This window comes from Callionymus lyra, chromosome 4 (assembly GCF_982586985.1).
Source record: "Callionymus lyra chromosome 4, fCalLyr1.hap1.1, whole genome shotgun sequence".
Lineage (NCBI taxonomy): Eukaryota > Metazoa > Chordata > Actinopteri > Syngnathiformes > Callionymidae > Callionymus > Callionymus lyra.
This window is the reverse complement of record NC_141821.1, coordinates 19864041-19884706: the sequence shown is the minus strand read 5'-3', so window position 1 is coordinate 19884706 and position 20666 is coordinate 19864041. Positions and strand designations below refer to the sequence as shown.

The window sequence follows — 20666 nt, the reverse complement described above, 5'->3', positions numbered from 1 at the left end:
TGAAAGTGATTTTGGTGAGCTAACCATTCCTAGTTGACTGAAAGTGATTTTGGTGAGCTAACCATTCCTAGTTGACTGAAAGTGATTTTTGGTGAGCTAACCATTCCTAGTTGACTGAAAGTGATTTTGGTGAGCTAACCATTCCTAGTTGACTGAAAGTGATTTTTGGTGAGCTAACCATTCCTAGTTGACTGAAAGTGATTTTGGTGAGCTAACCATTCCTAGTTGACTGAAAGGGATTTTTGGTGAGCTAACCATTCCTAGTTGAATTGAAAGTGATTTTGGTGAGCTAACCATTCCTAGTTGAATTGAAAGTGATTTTGGTGAGCTAACCATTCCGTGTGAACTATCCAAATACTGCATGTGTTTGAAGTTGTGTTGTCATAGTGTGGTCTTTACACACCTCCAAAAAAGACTCGAGCGTGGGCCAGCTCGGTCAGACCAGTTGCTGGTGGAGGGATTGACCCTCAATAGCTTAGAGAGCCTCTGCACAGTGCAGCTCCTCCTCACGTCACCTCCCCCCCATGCCCGTCTCCCCACTGCTGTACCCTTCCTCCCCCCTCGCCATGCTGTCTTGCCCCAAGTGCCTGCAGGCGTTGGAGAGGCACGCATGCGTTGCTTCACTGTGTGAGGCTTTGTCTGCATGTGAGCAAGGATACGTGAGTGTGTGTGTGTGTGTTTGCATGCAGTGGGGTGTAACTGTTTTTATGTCAATGTGTGTGTGTGTGTGTGTGTGTGTGTGTGGATGGGTGGACAAAAGAAGCACGCCTTCTTCTGCTTGACAATAACCACTGAAGCTCCATTCTGCTTGATCAGTAATAAAATCGCTGGATCCTAATGTTTTGACAGGATATTATTGTCATCATATCGTAATCAAAAGATGACAATAAAATACTCCAGAATTCTAAGATTTAAAACTACGTGTGTTGACCAGTCTAATGGTTCATTTTATATTTTAATGTTGATAATTATTACATTATTACACACTGATGTAGAGGTTTGAACTGTAAGTCGTGGTTAGAACCATGTGGGTTCCGGGTTAGAATCAGATTAAGAAATACTTTATTAACCCTTGTGTTATCTCAGGGTCATGGTGGCTCGGAGGCCCGAAAAAAAAGGTGTTTACGGTTTCCCTTGTGTTGTCTATGGGTCAAGGTTTTCGGTATATAATATAGTAGTAGTATGAAATAAACGTGTGAAGAAAATAATACATCTTAAAATATTCAATATAGATTAAATGCATTCTTTGTGAAATGGGTAAATATCAATAAAAATATGAGTACGTACATTCCAGTAAATTTGCACAAAAGATTGCAGTTCATTATTTCCCAGATAAATTGTTGCACAAATTAATATAAAGAGTCCAGAGTACTGAATATCTAAAGAATCCATAGTGATAGTGGCGTCCAGAGTGAGTTGTACAGGTTGAGGGCCACATATAGGAGGACACCTTGGGTTGGTTTGGAAAACGTCTATTGTGAGTTTCAAAATTCTCTGTGGAAGATTTTTCTATGAATGTCCAATAGACTTTTTATTAGTGAATTGTTTTTGGATTTTAGTGTCGGGTTTGGTCCGGGATGACCCTAATCAATGGAATGTGTTTATTTGTAGTGATATTTGTATGTATGTATGTGTGAAAGTATTTATTTAAAAACAATATAAGCATTATTTGATAGTTGATTGAGTGATAGTTCACCCAAAATTCAAACTTCACTCATTTTCTACTCGCTCTCATGTCGACTAAGGGTTGATTATTTTCAGAGTAACCCTTTCTTTTTTCAGGGTTATAGGCAACAATCTAAGTCCATAAAGCTAAACATCACGAGAGCTTCCAGGTTCCCGTACTCACTGTCAGGTCTCGTAATATTCAATTGGAGCATTTCTTGTCTGTATAGCATGTTAGCCTTTAAGCTTCTGCAACAAAAAAAACTTAAAATATAGATTTTTTTTTTGTTTGTTTTGGAAAAAACTACTGTTTTCAAGGCTTCAATACAAGATAGACGTTGCAGACGAGCAGTATGGAGGTATTTGGATGTTTTTAATTGTCTTTTTGGACGAAGATGAAGACAATTGAGCTCCAGTCGCTACAAACATTTTTGTCTAAAACTCTTAAAAGGAATAGTTTACTCTGAAAATAATCCCAACCCTTAGTGTACATGAGGGTGAGTAGAAAATGAGTGAAGTTTGAATTTTGGATAAACTATCACTTCAAGTGTTGATAAAGTGACAGATAAGATTCAGAGAGTTGTGATACTTGTTTCAACTGTTTGAAGAAGCTAAACAAAAAGAAAACAATAATACATTCTCCAAATGGGAGAGTCTGAGACAAAGTACGAATGCAACACTGTAAGCAAAGGCTCTCTTCGAACTCTTCCCGTATCCATATCAGTCGTCCGGCAAATCCCAGTCCTCCTCCATCTTCTCCATTTCAACTTTAGGCCCAGCCACAGCCGGGGTTTCCATATGCGAATGACACATAAATAACCAAGCCTGTCTGCCACCCAGGCAAATTCAAATGCACCTGTCAAAGTGATGAAGCACCCGCCCGCAGGGAAGCATTGTTTACATTTTCACTCCACTCTTCGCAAAAGTGAGATTCTAATTATTTTCCCACTGTAAATTAAAGCCAAGTGGGACAGAACTACATACCAAAAAGGGATCATGGTACAAGCAGCCGCCCTCTGTGAAGGGTTGGAGCGACGGAGTGGCATGTGTGACGGACAATTTATTTGTCATAGTAAAGTTTAGACTCATAATACTTTATTGTTAGTTTTAAAGGTAATGAATAGTTTTCTAGCAAACGCTATTTGACGATGTCAATTCTTAAGGGCATTTTAATCTTTTATTTTTTACTTAGGTATTTGTCGCTGGTCGTATATATCACTTGCTAACCTTAATTTATTTATGCCTTTATTTCATATTTCGTCTTATCACTGAAGGTAAGATTTTTAAAGATTACTGGCACTTGTCAAAATTAAGGAGTTATTTATTTTTGGCAAAATTCATTTCGAAAGTAAAAACACAAAAAGGAATAAAGACTATTTTGCTTTCAACAAAGTCACATGTTTGGGTTGAACTGTTCTAAGTGAGAATGTACTCGTTTTCTATAACTCATATTCCAGACACTTTACAACATCTGACAGGTGACCCCTTAAAAAGTTTTGTCAGCTGGTTGTGAGGTCAAGGATACATTAAAAAGCTCAGCTTTCAAATATGTACTTTGCAGATTGTGTCAGTAATCCAGGTCAATAAATATTAGAAAGTGCTCACTGGTAAATGATGGTCATTGCTCATCGCTACTGCATCAGCTGTATCATGATACAGTGTCTTGATGTTTGGCTTTAACATCTTGATCTACTGATTCACTGAAACCTGACATAATTTTCACTGAGGATGCCATTTAGTGTCCTTTCAAACTGTATCTCGATACAGCATCATCTGCCTTCAGAGGCCACAACAACCATTATCATTATTTTCTGAGCCCACTAAATGGCGGTCTCTACAGTTTCCTTTGTTTTGAACAACTGTCATAATGAAACAAAACATAATTTTTAAACTAATAGTGCCACCTACTGACCTCTAAACAAAATGTTTCTTGAAGCTTCACCAGCCCATCCTTGGTAACCATGTGTTTAAAGCATCCTCAAAGTTGTACATTTCTTTAATCTATTAATTTTATACAAGGTATACTTATCAGGAATAGTACGTTTTTAAGTAAATACAAATACTTCTGTGTATTGTGAAATCCCATCTTCATATAAAGCAGCTGTACAGACTATATTTGTGCACCATGGAGCCATGTCTGCAACACTTCCTGTCCCCCCCCCGCCCTCTTCCTCTATTCCCTCTGTGCATTTGCGGTAATGTTCACAAATTCAACAATTTATGTCCCTGCTGGAAAACATGGTTTGCTGTTTATAGTTGTCCACTAAAAGAAAAATAAGGACGTCTTTCCTGATGCAAGTCAAGGGACTGATGTGGACTCTATCAGATTTCTAAGTACAGACCCCGACAATAAATCGCAGCCTGATTGGGTTTGAATTGGGTTAGCTCACTTGAATGCTATCTGCTTAACCCACAGCTGGCCTGCCTGCTCAACGCAGGCATTGAACCTAAATCAGTCACTTAGTGCTATCAAATGGGACAATGGTGGAGTGGAGGGAGCACTCAAGCCGCGGCTAGAAGCCAGGCTAGCTCCCGAACGCGGCGTAACAGACCAGAACAGAGTCAGGGGAAGCAGAAAAGAGCGTCTAATTCTCTTTCCTCTTTGTGCCACAGCGGTGATGCATCGCGAGAGCCATGTTGCGTTGCATGAAATGGCATCACCCGAACCAAACGCACAAACACCTTTTCAGGCTTTTGTCTAGTCTTGTCAGCTGGATTTCACATTCTAATTAGCGTAGCAAGGCAGCATGGCTAACTGGGAGACAGGAAAAAAAAAAATCTATTTTCATGCTCGCCAAAATACATACACATTCATGACATATAGGCACTCAAGCAGGTGTGTGTAACTGATGTGACTATAAGCATGTGTAACGGGGTCAGCCTCGTGTTGCTATCATGCATGTACTCAAAATGTGTTACCGTCAATTTAAAGTCGCTTTTTTTATCAGGTTGGTGAGATGTAAATAACTCAGAGCATTTGTCCCCTGTCCAAAATCTGGGCGAATGAAAGGTTACGAGAGCGGAGTCCATTATGGCGTTATAATAGCTTCACTCCTCCTCCAGCCATCTATCTATATGCCCAACTTTGTTTATATAATGAGTCCCTTGGAGGTGGAGACGTCCAGGATTGGTGACGCGCCGTGACAAATCTCCATGTTTGACCAATCATAGAAGAGCGGGTGTGATAATGGTTAACAAGATTTCATCCCCAGAAAAATAAAGGGTCTCCAGTGTGCAGAGCTAAAGATCATTTTCTAATGTCAATATTTCAATGAATAGAAAGTGTTGTAAAAATAGACACATACTGATGAGTACAATACGTACAGTACGTCGTCAGTGACGTCATCGGTGCTGAATGTGGGACTTCTTAATGTTCGCTCCATTACTAATAAATCCTTTATTCTTAATGATCTTTTCACAAGAGTTAATTTGGATTTATTATGTCTTTCTGAGACTTGGCAGAGAGAGGAAGAGTTTATTCATCTGAACGAACTCTGTCCAGTAGGGAGCGCTGTCCTGGGGAAGCCTCGCCTCTCTGGTCGTGGAGGAGGTCTTGCTACTGTTTTTAGGGAGAGTTGTTCTTGCAAAGTGATTCAGACACAGGAATTCACTTCTTTTGAGTCTCAGATGATCTTGGTTGGTTCTACAAGACCTTTCTATTGTGTGTCAATCTACCGCCCGCCTGGTCCTGCGGCGATGTTCTTGAAAGACTTTAGTGACTTCTTATCTTCCATTATTCATTTCTGCTATGTTTGACCGTCTTTCCTTTGATGACTGTCCAGATGTGGACAGTTTGATTCACTGTTTTACTGATCATTGTGTTGAAATACTGGATCAAGTGGCACCTGTTAAATCGAACTTGAAAATTCAGAAAAAACGGTGCCCTTGGACAAATGAAGATCTCCTGAGTCTGAGGAGACTTTGTCGAAAGACTGAGCGTCTCTGGAAGTCCACTAAACTTGAGGTGCACAGACTTCACCTCAGGGATCTGTTGACTTCTTACAATGAGATGGTAGAAACTGCTAGATCTGATTACATCAGAAAACTGGTAGCAGCAAATAGGAAAAACCCCAAAGTTTTGTTTGACACGATTAATTCTCTCGTGTCTCCTGCTCCTCAAATCACGCCGGTCTTCTGTGAAGCTGACAGCAATGCTTTGTTGAGATTTTTCATTGACAAAATTAAATTGATCAAAGAGAAAATCTCTCCCCCTTTGTTGGGAACCCCTACTGTCTCTGAGCCCATCTCCTCCTCTTGGTCATCCTTCTCTGCTGTATCTTTGGGTGATATTTCATCACTAGTGAACAAGATGAAACCCTCCTCTTGCTCAGATGACGTCCTTCCTTGTAGGCTTTTTATCAAAGTATTTGATGTAATTGGCCCCTGGGTTACCAATATGGTGAACCTCTCCCTTTCCACAGGGGTTTTTCCAATGCATTTAAACATGCCATTGTGGAGCCTCTGCTCAAAAAACCAGGCTTAGACCCAACTGACCTCAGTAATTTCAGGCCTATTTCTAAGCTCCCTTTCTTGTCCAAGATCTTGGAGAAGGTGGTGTCCGAGCAGCTGTCTTTGTTCTTTGATCAGAGCGACATCCATGAGAAGTTTCAGTCTGGCTTCCGTAAACATCACTCTACGGAGACAGCTTTACTGAAAGTGTCCAGTGACATCATGATGTCGGCTGACTCTGGTAAATTCACTGTTCTGGTTCTCTTGGATCTGTCGTCAGCCTTTGACACAGTTGATCACCAGATCCTGCTGAGAAGACTGAGGGATGAAGTGGGACTGTCTGGGTCTGTGTTAGAATGGTTCTCATCTTACCTTTCTGGGCGCAGTTTTAGTGTATCTGCCAATCAAATGAGGTCTGAATCGGCAGATCTGTTGTGTGGAGTCCCTCAAGGTTCTGTTCTGGGTCCTTTATTGTTTTTGCTGTACTTGATTCCCCTTGGTAAAATCATTCAGAGATTTCCAGATGTTTCTTATCACATTTTTGCTGATGACATCCAGCTCTACTGCTCTTTTGACCCAACTGAGCCCCAAAGGCTGAACAGCTTAGTCAATTGTTTGCTAGAAATCAAACAATGGCTGAGTGAAAACACTTTACAGCTTAATGTGGACAAAACTGAAACTCTGGTGATTGCTCCTGATGATACGATTCCAGGGTTGAGTCAGTACTTGGGTGACTTAGGTCAGTCTGTCAAACTGAGCCTGAGAAACCTGGGTGTTGTATTTGATAAAGACATGTCTCTTGTTCAACACTGTAGAAAACTGACCAGAAACTGTTTCCTTCAACTGAGAAAAATCTCTAAACTTAGGAAAATGCTGTCACAACATGATCTGGAGCTTGTAATCCATGCGTTTGTTTCTTCTCGTCTGGACTATTGTAACAGTTTGTTTTCATGTCTTAACAAGAAGGAGCTGTCTCGCCTGCAGTTGATTCAGAACTCTGCAGCGAGAATTCTGACCCGCTCTAGTAGAAGAACTCACATTTCTCCGGTCCTTAAAACTCTTCACTGGCTTCCAGTTTCTTTCAGGATCAACTTTAAAATTCTGGTTCTTACTTTCAGAGCTATTCATGGTCAGGCTCCTCCTTACATCACTGATCTGATCCAGCCTTACACCCCAGCTCGGGCTCTGAGGTCTGTGGATCAGAATCTACTTATGGTTCCACGCACACGGCTCAGGACCAGAGGAGAGAAATCTTTTCAGGCTGTTGCTCCTAAGCTTTGGAACAATCTTCCTCTCTCTTTGCGCTTGATGGAGTCTACTGACTCCTTTAAGAAACATCTTAAGACGTTTCTATTTGTTCAGGCTTTTCCTTGAATTTCTCGAACTCCTGTGTTGTTCTCGGTGTTGTCTTGATCTTTGAAGTATGTACTGTTTTGAGTATTGTTTTGATTGTTAAAGCGCTTTGTGACCCTGGTCTCGAAAAGCGCTATATAAATATATATTACTTACTTACTTACTTACTTACAATAGAGTCCAAGATCAATTTAAGACACACTAAAATCAACACATTATTCAAACAATATGGTTATTATCATTAAAGTCAGTTAAGGTTGGGAGTTTCATCACATGCCAAAATCTGATGGAAGCCAGGAGCTAATGGCGTGCACATATAAAGAAATGAACTAAAAAATTGGATTACCTTTTTTTCATTTTGTGACCCTTTTATGCACATAGACATAATTCTATGCATCTACATCTTTAAAGGTAATCGTGGAAATCTGTAAAATGGTGTCACAACACGATCTGGAGCTTGGAATTCATGTGTTTGTGTCTTCTCGTCTGGACTATTGTAAAAGTTTATTTTCTACTGTCTAAACAAGAAGGAGCTGTCTCGACTGCGGTTAATACAAAACTCCCCAGCAAGAATGCTGAGCCGCTCTAGTAGAAGAACTCACATTTCCCCGATCCTTAAAACTCTTCACTGGCTACCAGTTTCTTTCAGGATCAATTTTTAAATTCTGGTTCTTACTTACAGATCTATTCATGGTCATTTGTCTCTATGTTATCTTGGCCTTTTAATCATATATTTTTAACTTTATTGGTTTGATTGTTTAGGCGCTTTGTGACCCTGGTCTAGAAAGGCGCTTTACAAATTATAATTACTAACTTACATACTTTTTGCATTGCCATTCCTGGTCTATGGTCTTGTCATGGTCTTTAGTTCTGTTAGCATTGCCAGGCCCAGGGTCGTAACATTGTTCTTGAAGCATATTAAACAAACGTTTGAACGACTAGCATCGTAATAGAATGCTAACGTGAACTCCAGCTATCGTCGGTCTTAAGCACAATGAACGCTTCAGACAATCTGACCAAGATTTTATCCATTTTATTCTGTTCTCACCAGAGTGGAGGAAACCTTTTAATGTTTTTTCAAGTTGAAGATTGAAACTTTCCAGGATAATATGAATGTTTTCTCAAATCAAAACTTGACAGACGACCCTAATAGACTGATGGCTGCCTCGTGGAGTTCCTGATTAAATTCCCAGAGAGACATGTTTATATTCAAGCTACAGGCGAGGCACAGTTGGGACATTTTAACTAATGAGCATCTGAATTATCCTGACTCGTCTTGACATCAACAAACGTGATTATTATCCTTCAGTTCATGTTCGCGCTTGTGTTGAAGAACGCTTTCTAATCACGCTGTTTAAGGAATGCCACTCATTAAAAGTGAGCAAAAGTTTCTCACCTCTTTCCAGGTCCAACGCCTTGAGTTGTGTTTGGTTAAGTGTTTGCCGACACCGATGCTAAATTAAATCTCTCCTTCAGCTCGACCCTGCCACTCACAGCCCATTTCTGTGTTTTCCGACATAATTACGCCCGCAATTATAGGGGTCACCTTGAATTTCCCCCAGTGCTAGAAAAACATCCTCAGCTAGCATGAGAAAGTAAATGTGTTTTCACTCGTTGTGTGATTTCAGAGGAAAAATAAATATCCTGGACTCACATGGAGGATTTAAAAAAAGGTAATGATGCAATCAATAATATGACAAATATATTTATTTGAACCTGTTAAGTCTTTAATTATCATTAATTGAATGCAATGGCATGGTCGATACTTAGTTGTTGACGTATTCAGAATCACATTATGAGGTCAGGTCGGGACTTTGCAGGGACAAAAGTAAAATAAAGAGGAATAATAAACACTTTTGGGCAGCACAGTGCGTCGCAATTGGCCCCTAGGGTCGACCTGTGAATCAGTCGTTGTTTTTCTGGTAACTTTATTCCATTTTATTTTCAAGCCACTTAAAGATTTCAAATATTAGACATTTTGACTCATAATTTGATAACCTTACCCTTAACCTAACCCTAACCGAACCCTAACCCTAATCCTGTCGATTTTCTTAGTCTTAATTCAAGTAACGTTCAAAAAGAAGTCAAATTCTGTCTGAGAACTTGCTTAATTTCAGGGGTCCCAAACTTACCTGGCTGGGGGGCCACCAGAGGTCAACCCTTGTACCCTTGAGCACCGACTGTGACGTCTTTCAGCTGTTTATATCTGTATTTATTTGATCCTAATAGGTTTCTGATTTATTCTGTTTGTGCTCAGTGGATTTTAGTATTGTCACTGAGAATAAGGGACATTTTTGAGTGTAATTTTATTATTATTTATTTTTAGAAATATGTTTCATATTAGTTATATATTCAAAGCTACATCAAATATAGTATATGATGTGATGATCTTTACAACAATATCATTTCATCTCATCTAACATTGTAGTCCTTTGCTCAGCACTAAAAATGTGATCAGTCGTATATTGTTGGACATTTGAGCATCTTATTTGTCACGTAAAATAAGTGTTGATTAAATGTCCTTCTAACATTTTTTTCCATTCTTATACATCCGTGGGATCGAAAAAAAAAGAAAAAAGAAAAAATTAATTAGTAAAGATCCATATTTTTGCTTATCCGTGTTGGTTGTAGAATGTATTTATCAGCCGATGTGTAAGATCAAGCCTTCACCAGCAGACCCTATCAGATTGGGACAGAGCTTCTATGATCTTCACACATGGATGACTTCGAGTTACATGACCTATATAGCACGTTACACGCTCCACTTGCTCCCCATGTCTAACCCTAATAGAGGAGGGCAGCAGATTACAGGTGTGTAAGCCGCACAACACACGCGTGCACACACAAACGCACACACAAAAAAGGGCCCTGAACAAGGCTGCCACCAGGATTATACAAATGTATGCACGATTACAAACACAACCCGTCATATTTACCTGCCACACATTAGGACCCATAGGACTCACGCCCTGCTACATATCAGCTCATGCACTTCCAAGCCAGTCGTGCTTATCAGGAGACTGCAGGAGGAGGAAGTCCAGGTGTAGAATATGGCTTTACTGTGAATCCAGTCGATATACTTTAGTTGTGCCACAGCCATATGAAATGTTTCTATAGTAATTATGAAATATCTGCTAGGTGGCAGTCACAGACTACATCTGGACAGCTGAGGACCCCTTGCTGGTCTCCACAACCCCCCACGATGACCCACATAGAGATGGTTCTGCACGAGCGGAGGGAGAGACCAGCACCCACGTGGCAATTTACACGCTGTATCTTAGTGGACGCAGAGAAAAATACAGAGTCTTCCTGCGGCATCCAGATGGTGCGATCACTGAGGTAAGATGTCAGTGCACACACATGCCTGTCTTGTTCGATGTGGAGATGTAAATGTGTGTCATTTGTATAGAAATGTATTATACATGTTTATGAATGTATTATACATGTTTATAAATGTATTTCATTTGGATTTAAATGTATTATACATTTTTATAAATGTATTATACATTTTTATAAATGTATTATACATTTTTATAAATGTATTTCATTTGTATATAAATGTATTATACATGTTTATAAATGTATTATACATGTTTATAAATGTATTTCATTTGTGTTTAAATGTATTATACATTTTTATAAATGTATTATACATTTTTATAAATGTATTATACATTTTTATACATGTATTTCATTTGTATATAAATGTATTATACATGTTTATAAATGTATTATACATGTTTATAAATGTATTTCATTTGTATATAAATGTATTATACATGTTTATAAATGTATTTCATTTGTATATAAATATATTATACATATTTATAAATGTATTATACATGTATATACATGTATTTCATTGTTAAATACATGTATTTCATTTGTATATACATGTACTTTATTAGTATACAAACATATTTAATTAGTATATAAATATATTTAATTATTATATAAACCTATTACATGTGTATATACATATATTACATTTTTATATGTTTTTATTTGTTTTTTTAAAACCTGATTAAATTAACAGTTTTTTTTAAATTAAAATTACCTCAAATATTCATTCATCTTACATTCAACATCCAACCACTTGTTCCTGAGTCATGTTAAGCTGGAGCACATCCCAGCTCCTTAGGGCAAGATGCAGGGGACACCCTCACTCATAGAAAGTGTGTTCAATCCAGCTCTGTATGTTTATGGTCTGTGGGAGGAAAGAGGAATCTCAGAGCAAACACTAACTATATATTAAAAATATATTTCTAAACTAATTAAAAATAATAATATTGAGTTGAAATTGAGAATAAATGTACATTTTCATAAGTCTTAAAGAAGAAACAAAAAAAATAATAAAACCACTAAGAAAACTGTATGTAAATATTTGGCTTTAATTTTCTCATTGGGTAAAAGGGTGGAGTTATTGAGCTGTTTTTCTTTCTTTTTCAAAGAGGGCGGTTTCACTTTTTTTGCACGAACAAGGGACGGAATTATGTATTTTCCTTAGGCAGAAGGGCTGATTTACATCTTTTCAAATAGAAACAGCAGGATTTGCCCTGAGAAGCAAATCAGGACTAACTGTAGATCAACAAGTCACTTTGAACACGTCTGGTGATTTATTTTTTAAAACACCTCAACATTTTTTTTTGTGGAGTCATTAAAAGTGATATTATCATCTGCACACACACACAGTTATTTCACATTCACGTCAACACATTGACTGTAGGCAGGTACGGGAAATATTTGTCATATTAGTGTCGTCGTCTATTCCTCAATCTTCCTGTCCGAGATCCTCCGATAAGACGCTTCACGAGCGAACAATTAGCTCTGAGGCTCTCTTGTGTTCTAATGGTTCCCTGTCAGGGCTTGACTGATGGCGGGTTCATGTGAATCAACACACAACATATTTATTACTGGTGTCGATGTGTGTGTGCGTGCATGTCGCCCCGTAGATCTGAGCAGAGTAAATGAGACGTCCGGGGGAAAAAGTTGTTTGTATTCCAACAGACACATGACAAAGACTCACCTCCTTAATGCTCCAGCCAAAGATAAATGTAAAAAAAAAGAAAAAGGTCCAGTAGAGGAACAAACAAAAAACTGACAGTTTTCAGCAAATATTGGATTTATTCTTGCTCATGTTTGGAAGTACAAAGAGAAGTCAGCCAAAGTCAATATTTAACGATGGCTACAAATAACCTCAATGTCAATAAAAGTAGAATAAAATGGAGTTTAATGTTGTTTTTCCTTTTTTTAAGCTCCGCTGTGACCATCTAACAACGTTCAGAAAGATACTTTTATCATGTGTGAGATGGATCAAGAATGTAAAAGAAAAATTCACAACTACATGTATTCTAACACACGGTTGGTTAGGTGATGCCACAAAATCATGGTCACATACTGGTGGCTCACTGTCTGTCGGGCTCCTCGGGGTCCCTCGGGTGCTCCCGCCTGTTTCTGCACAGCCATGGCGACCGGGCCCTTGAATAGCAGGAGACGCCACTGGCATCAGCCGCCTCCCTGCTGGTCGTGTGAAGCGATAACATTGAGCAACACGGTGCACTGGATGTCGGCCTCCTTTGGCATTTCAACCCAGACACGTCTTTTTACATATACAAAACCAGTTTTCTGCGAGTAATTAGACAGTAGATACTGTATTATTGTTTGCTCACTAAAGTGATTTATGACTTTCTTTAAGTGATAAGATGGGTTTGACTTTATTTAAGTTATATAAGAGTTGGCTGTGGATGACAATAGACTACATCAACATAATAATGGAATAAAAGTCACTAAAACTGATACAAAACAACTTTTCCTATTGTTATTTCACCCTAAGTCCCATTGAATTCTTGAGAAACAATTGTTTCCATGTGAATATTAATATATTAATTAAAAACTTACTTAAAAAACTTATAAGGAATAGAAATAAAAACAACTAAAAATAATTGTCTTAACAGCTCTTTGAAGAAATGTATTCATCACTCTTCTCTCATGGTTATTTTTCATGAAAACATGAATATTTTTTTTAATAATAATCATTTTTCAAAGGTTACATTTTACATAGTTCACAAAAACAATTGATGATATTTAAATATTGCTCTTGTTATTATTAAACAGTAAGTCGTAATAGCATTGGTATTGTTATAACTATTAGTAGCAGTAAGTTATTTTAGTATTATAATAAGTAATATGAGTAGCAGGGATATAAGTATTATTGTAAGCATTAGTAGTAGTAGTATTTGTCTTAGTAGCATTAGTAATATAAGTATTTATAGTAGTTTTGTTGTGTGTATTAATATAAGTAGTTTTACTTGTAATATTAGTAGTAGTAGTAGTAGTAGTATTTGTCATAGTAGCATTAGTAACATAAGTATTTATAGAAGTTTTGTTGTGTGTATAAATATTGGTAGTTTTACTTTTAATATTATTAGTAGTAGTAGCAGTAGTATTTGTCTTGTAGCATTATTAATACAAGTATTTATAGTATTTTGGTATTTTTGTGTTTATTAATATTGGTAGTTTTTATTGAAATGTTATTATTAGTAGCAGTAGTAGTATTTGTCGTAGTTGCATTAGTAATATAAGAATTTATAGTAGTTTTGTTGTGTGTATTAATATTGGTAGTTTTACTTGTAATATTATTCTTAGTAGTAGTAGTATTTGTAGCTGTGTTTGATTCTCCGTCTACATCGAAAAAAACTTGCTCAAACCCCCGCAGGACGACCTCATAAGGACAATCACGTGAGCCAACGACAGACATTTACAGTTATGTGTGCGACGACATGTAACTTTCTGCCTCCGTTTGCTCAAGAGCTAATCCTCCTGCTTAACATTCTTAGTGAGGAAATATTGACGGATGGTTCATTTGCTATTAACTGTTCTGTTTTGGTAGTCGGTGTCCTGGATGTGGATGCCCCGGAGGTTCTGGTCCTCCCTTAGACTAACAGGACCACAGCTCGCGGGGCGAGTAGCTTTGCATAATATCCTAATACTTAAACCCTAAATTTGTCTAAATGAACAGAGTAAAAAGCTGGTTTAAGGAAGAATCGCCCTGAGCTGTAGACATTGCTGGTGTTGGAACAAACTGGAGAACGAGGTGTGTCTTGTTTGGTTTGTTAAACTTGATCAACTTAGAATAAGTCATGCATAGAATAAGTTAAAATATTTTCATCATACATTAATCATGCCTTTCAAATAAAAACGACACATGACCTGAAATCGATGCAAAGTAATAGATAATAGATAATAGAAAATATAACGTTTAAATGTTTAATTCATTTACCTCTCGATGGTGGGAGACGACCCAATAACCTGATGAATTTATATTTCACTTATTCTCCTTTTAACCTTTGGCTCCCAAATCTAAGCATAAACACACGCACACACACATATTTACAAACTGAGAGGAACGAGCTAATTTTCAGCAGTAAGGCACAACTATATTATGTTTTTTTTTTACTGATATCGAATTCTGTTTAAAGAAAGTTAATATTAATGATCCATCATATGCTCCCGCTCCGCACTTTGCCCGGGGCGGCTGTCTGTGAGATCGACCGTCCTGACGGAATCTTCCCGCTGAATCACAACAATAGGAGGAAGAAAAAAAAAAATAAAGTTAACGCAACATTGCCATCAGTGTGCCACGATAAAAGACATTAAAGGTAAAGTGAGGTGTAGCTTTTCCAACACTCATTACCTATAAACAGATGTTCGGCAGCTGCCAGCTCCACCGAATGTGTTGCTGACAACAACTGTTAGCGTAGAAATTATGCAGGGAAAAGGCGTCTGCACAACCCAGGACCTTCAGTCAAGGCCTCATAACCGCTCTGTCTGAAGAAACAAGATGGCTGATGAAGAAATGAATGCAGGCAAAGTCATTATCTTCCCTCCTAAAACCACAGTGGGTTTATGTCCTCCTGTGTCGCTTTTCCTCTAAGGCTAACATTAAAGTGTCGGCGGACTTATAAAAAGATAGGACAAGCCAACTGTGCTCCTTTTGTCTCCTCGTCTCCATATGGGCGGCAGCAGAACACGCAAAAACTGGCTTAGCTTCTGTAAAAGTTCCATTAAAGATGCACAACTAAGACTCTGCCAGCTTGAATATTACCTCTCTCTGCAAATTATTTATGGCTTGGAAAAACGCTGATGATGAGCATCTCCAGCAACTTGGAAAGAATTTCTTTTTCACCGGAGATTCAGCTTTTTTTTTTTTTTTCCATACCCTCTTTTTTTATCTTGTGTATTTCTGTGCCGCAGTTCATTTTGTTCAGCATCTTATGAACATTTGATTCCTGAATATTTTATTATTATCATTCTATAAATTGTCAAAACGACAACACATGTTCAGAGTTTTATTGAAGAATATTTGCTTGACTGCATCCCCAATAGGCATGTTCTGTCATCTTAACCCTTGCATTATCGCAGGGTCAAGGTGACCCGGTGACCCGAAAATACAAATGTATTTTTTGTTTGTGGTATCCCTTGTGTTGTCTTCGGGTCACCTTGACCCTGAGATAACACAAGGGCTAAAGAGAAACTTTGAATCTGGAATTGAGCTGTTGATTGGAAAAAATAGTTGAGAGAAAATTAACATATGCTGTAACTTTTTAACTTAACTTTAACTTAACAAAACTCTGATCAAAAATATGAATCATCCAATTTTTAAACTCTGAAAATAGGTAAGCTGTACGATGGACTTCCTAGTTTCATATGATTGCAGTATTTCATATTTTTTTCTCTATGATATGTTATTATCTTCAGAGTATTTTGTGTCATAAAAATGTGTTTTTTATGCTCATAATTAAGTTTACATTGGTTTTAGTGATTTTAGTGTAATTAATATGACTGAGAAAGAGAAAACTGATGAAAATTGCAGATGTATTGATATACAAATATATCAATATAATCTGTAGTAGTAGTAGCTAAAATATAGTTTTATAAAATATTTAAATGTTTTTCAAATTCAACCTCAATATTTTGAAGGGGGTCTTGTGCCTTCTTTTAAAGTTAATTTATGAAAAGAAGCTGAAATTTTCCCTTGGTATGTAATGTTTATGCTTTATTTAATGAAAACGGGGTGTTTTGTGGGGTGTCTGATGAAGCTTCATGAAGCAGTGTCATTATTTTCAAAGTCCACTTGATGGCCGTCTCCGCACTATTTCCCTTTGTTTTGAACAACTGTTCTAATGAAACATCACATTTTTAAACTACTAGCGCAACCTTCTGACCTCTAAACAACATGACACAGTTTCATGAAGCTTCATCAGCACATCACTAAAATTCTCCCTTGGTAAGTAAGATTTATGGTTTTGAATTTAATCAAAACGGGTTGTTTTGTAGCAGTGGTTGTCAGAAGTCTGTTTAAAGATATTCTGTCAGGCACTTTTTGGGGCAGTTGGGGACAAAGAAGAGACGCACAGATCCGTTGATTCTCACTATCATGTTTCAGTTCTGTTAGAAACTACTCGAGCTAAAACTTGAAAACACTCAGTTGTGACTCATGTGAGCTCATCAACCGGGCCTTCCAAAAAAGGATTTAAACAGGAAGCGTATGTTCTCCCGTCCCAATGTTTGTCCTTCTTTGGCAAGTGAGGCAGGCACAGTGGAAAGATGGAGGGGTATGTCCTTGGCTAGCGTTGTCACATGAAGAGATTAATGCCTCCCTGGCAGCCATATCTGCTTAGCAGGAAGATGACCGCTTACAATTTTCTGACAAGTTTGCGCTAGTTTGAGACGTATACCCTTATTTTTTGGCTTCAATGTTGGACTCAAATAGGGAACTATATTTATATATATATATATTTCAGTCTGAACTACTCTTTACACTTTAAAATAACTAAAGACAGAAATATTATTATTATTATTATTTATTATTATACTTATTATTATAGCATTTAAAATAATAATTAACTATATTTTTCTGGTCCTAACACATTCTTTCATGCATTTTGGCACATCCTGTTGTTTATATACAGTACTGATGGTCTGATGAAGCTTCATGAAACAGTGTCATTTTTTCAATGTCCACTAGATGGCGGTCTCTGCACTCTTTTCCTATGTTTGAGCAACTGTCATAATGAAACATCACATCATTTTTAAAGTAATGGCGCCACCTACTGACCTTTAAACTACATGACACTGTTTCATGAAGCTTCACCAGCACATCACTATTACAGACTTACACTTTCAAAGGGAGTGGAAGTTAAAATTTGACTTTTTTTGTGGAAGGTATTTGAGGAACTTGAAGGACTATCAGACATGACTAGAGTGATCACGACCCAAGACCGGGAGTCCAGCCCTGACAGGAAGGACAAGGTCAACAGCCGTCTTTGGAAACGGAAGATTTTCGGAAGTGAGTGCCATTATTTTAATCCACGTAGAAAAGTGTTCTTAAATAGTATAAGAGTACACACATATATACAGTTAGTAAATCCATGTATTAATGACATATGCAAACATGTCTCTGCTACTGTTTATTTAGGAGAAATAAGTTTGGGTGTTTTCCTCCCTCAGGGTCGCATCGTGTGGCGCCAGTTGGTGGGAGTGGGTGTGGCTCCAGTCTCGCCAAACACCTCGACCAATGAAATATGAGCAAAGAGAGGGCTAGTTGGTTTTGTAACTTAAGTATAACTTTGTAAATGTTACGTATTAGTTTGACTTTTGATGAAGTTTCTAATCACTATTTATATTTCATTCGCGACAAAAGAAAGTGCTCCTAAGCTTTGGAACGAACCTCCTCTTCCTGACTCCCTTAAGAAAGATCTTAAGACATTTTTATTTGTGCTTTTCTCAGATTTTCTTATGTAGCTTTATCTTTTAAGTATATATTTTAACTGTGTATTGTTTTTGATTGTTAAAAGGCTTTGTTACCCTGGTCTAGAAAGACGATCTACAAGTAACTATTACTTACTTACTTACTTAAAGTTGTGGTTCTGAATACAACAGTACCAACACTAAACATAATCCAAGAGCTTCATATCTGCTTTGCCCTCATCATGACCTAAATTTACTGTCTACAGAGCAAAAGTAGTCAGATTATCTTGAGTTTTTATTTTTGGATTGTTTTGACATACCAATATATCAGCATGGTGGTGACAATGTGATTACTCTTATTCAGTATTTAAAATGTATTTTATTATATCATTTGTCTTTCATCTTGTTTTTTCTTCTTCCTCTGAACCTGCTGCCACCTTCCTGGTTCCAGTCCGTGGTGTCAGGCGGTTCATACTCCTGTGTCGGTTGTGTCAGTTTTTTTTTCCAACTAGTGGATTTGTATCTGTCAATTTTCTTCCTCGGTTCTTTTGTTTTTTACAACCCGTTTGGAGAGACTTTTTTTTTCCTCTAGTATGATATGTGTATGGTCTTTGTTGTATCAAGTTTTAAAATTGTTTTGAGACACCATGGTTTCCAGTTGGTTCAGGGTTACCCGACTATCGCATTGCTATTTAGAGCAAATAAAAGCAAGACATTCATTCTAATAGAACGAGGTATCTGTCTGTAAAACCAATTATTCAGGCAATAATTGTGGCTTCTCCACAATGAGAAATGAACATCCTAAACGTGGCTAATCAGAAAAGGAGTGATAAAATATCAATATTGTCCTCACATTAGGCAGTGTAATATGCAGGCCAGCTTGATTTGTATTGAATATGTGTCTGCTGGTCAGTGCGCGGCTTAATGAAGAGGCTCACAAATCAGGCCGTAATGGCCGCCTACTTACACATATTGCTTAATTAAAGGTTGTGAGCGTATTAGCATGTGTCTCCGGCAGTGGCCGGGGAGAGATGGGATCATCGAGGGCCAGCCTTTAAAGGTTTTATAGCCGAGTAACTTATCATACTAAACACATAACCCCCACCGCCCCCAAAAATCTGATCTTAATAACCTGTCATATTCATTGATGATGATTTCCCTTTATGGCCGACCATTACGGATCAAGTCCTCGGCTCGTGCTGATGGTGATGGCGGCCATTTGCACTCGTCATTAGCAGGTACACACCTCGCTGGCCTTGAAGTTACACTTCACCTCCATGTTTCGAGACACCGTCCCCTTTGGGTTGAGGCGGATTGGAAAGAATATAGACACGGAGCTGCTCTCGTCCATAGCCACCCAGAAATTCGAACAAGCCCGACTTTTTTAATTGAAGTGTCCTCGAGCAAAGGTAAAAAACGAACCATTAGCTTCAGACACATATAGTAAATGGTGAAAGGGGAATGTTGAAATGATCAAATGTTTCAGGTCAAAAAAGACGTCATATAAAAAAAATATACTCAATAAATCTATGAAATAAATGTCGGCCTTTCATGTGTAACCGCTCTGATGAACTATTCTCAACCTGGAATATGCTCGTGTGCGACGGTTAAAATCCTTGTGAGAACAAAAATAAACAGACAAGTTGCTTTTCACACCTCATGCAAAGTCACTGTCAATAAAATAAAATACACTTCTCACGCTAACTAATCCTGCATATTCTCTGTGGAGTGTGTTTTCTAGTCTAAATATTTGAAGATGTAATTGTATTTTACCATAAAAGGCAACTTTAGTCGGATTGTGTATTCCTAACCCAAACCCAAGCCCTTACCCTAACCCTAACCCTAACCCTAGCCCTTACCCTAGCCCTAGCCCTAACCCTAACCCTTACCCTTACCCTAGCCCTAGCCCTTATCCTAACCCTAACCCTAGCCCTAGACCTAGCCCTAGCCATTACCCTTACCCTTACCCTAACCCTAGCCCTAACCCTAACCCTTACCCTTACCCTTACCCTTACCCTTATCCTTATCCTTACCCTTACCCTTACCCTAACCCTAACCCTAATCCTAGCCCTAGCCCTTATCCTAACCCTAGCCCTAGCCCTAATCCTAACCTTAACCCTAACCCTAACCCGTACCCGTACCCGTACCCGTACCCTAGCTCTAGCCCTTACCCTAATTCTAACCCTAACCCTAACCCTAGCCCTAGCCCTAGTCCTAGCCCTAGTCCTAACCCTAACCCTGACCCTGACCCTGACCCTCATCCTGACCCTAGCCCTACCCCTAACCCTAGCCATAACCCTAATTAGGGTTTTTGTATTTTTCATTTATTAATTCATATGAACAAGGGAATTAAAAAATGAATTTAACATTCAATATTAAAATGTATTTATTCATCATTTAGCATTTGTTTAAATATTTAATGAAATTCATGAAAAATGATTTTATGTATT

General features: G+C 38.0%; 1 protein-coding gene across 1 annotated transcript in view; it reads left to right on the top strand.

Moving 5' to 3' along the window:
• ofcc1 (orofacial cleft 1 candidate 1) overlaps window positions 1-18054 on the top strand; it is an 88683-nt gene extending 70629 nt beyond the window's left edge. The window contains 3 exon segments of the mRNA XM_087788374.1: window positions 10606-10806; window positions 17692-17778; window positions 17977-18054. Of these exon segments, the coding sequence (XP_087644500.1) occupies window positions 10606-10806; window positions 17692-17778; window positions 17977-18054 (366 nt within the window).
• Window positions 18055-20666: the final 2612 nt, after the last annotated feature.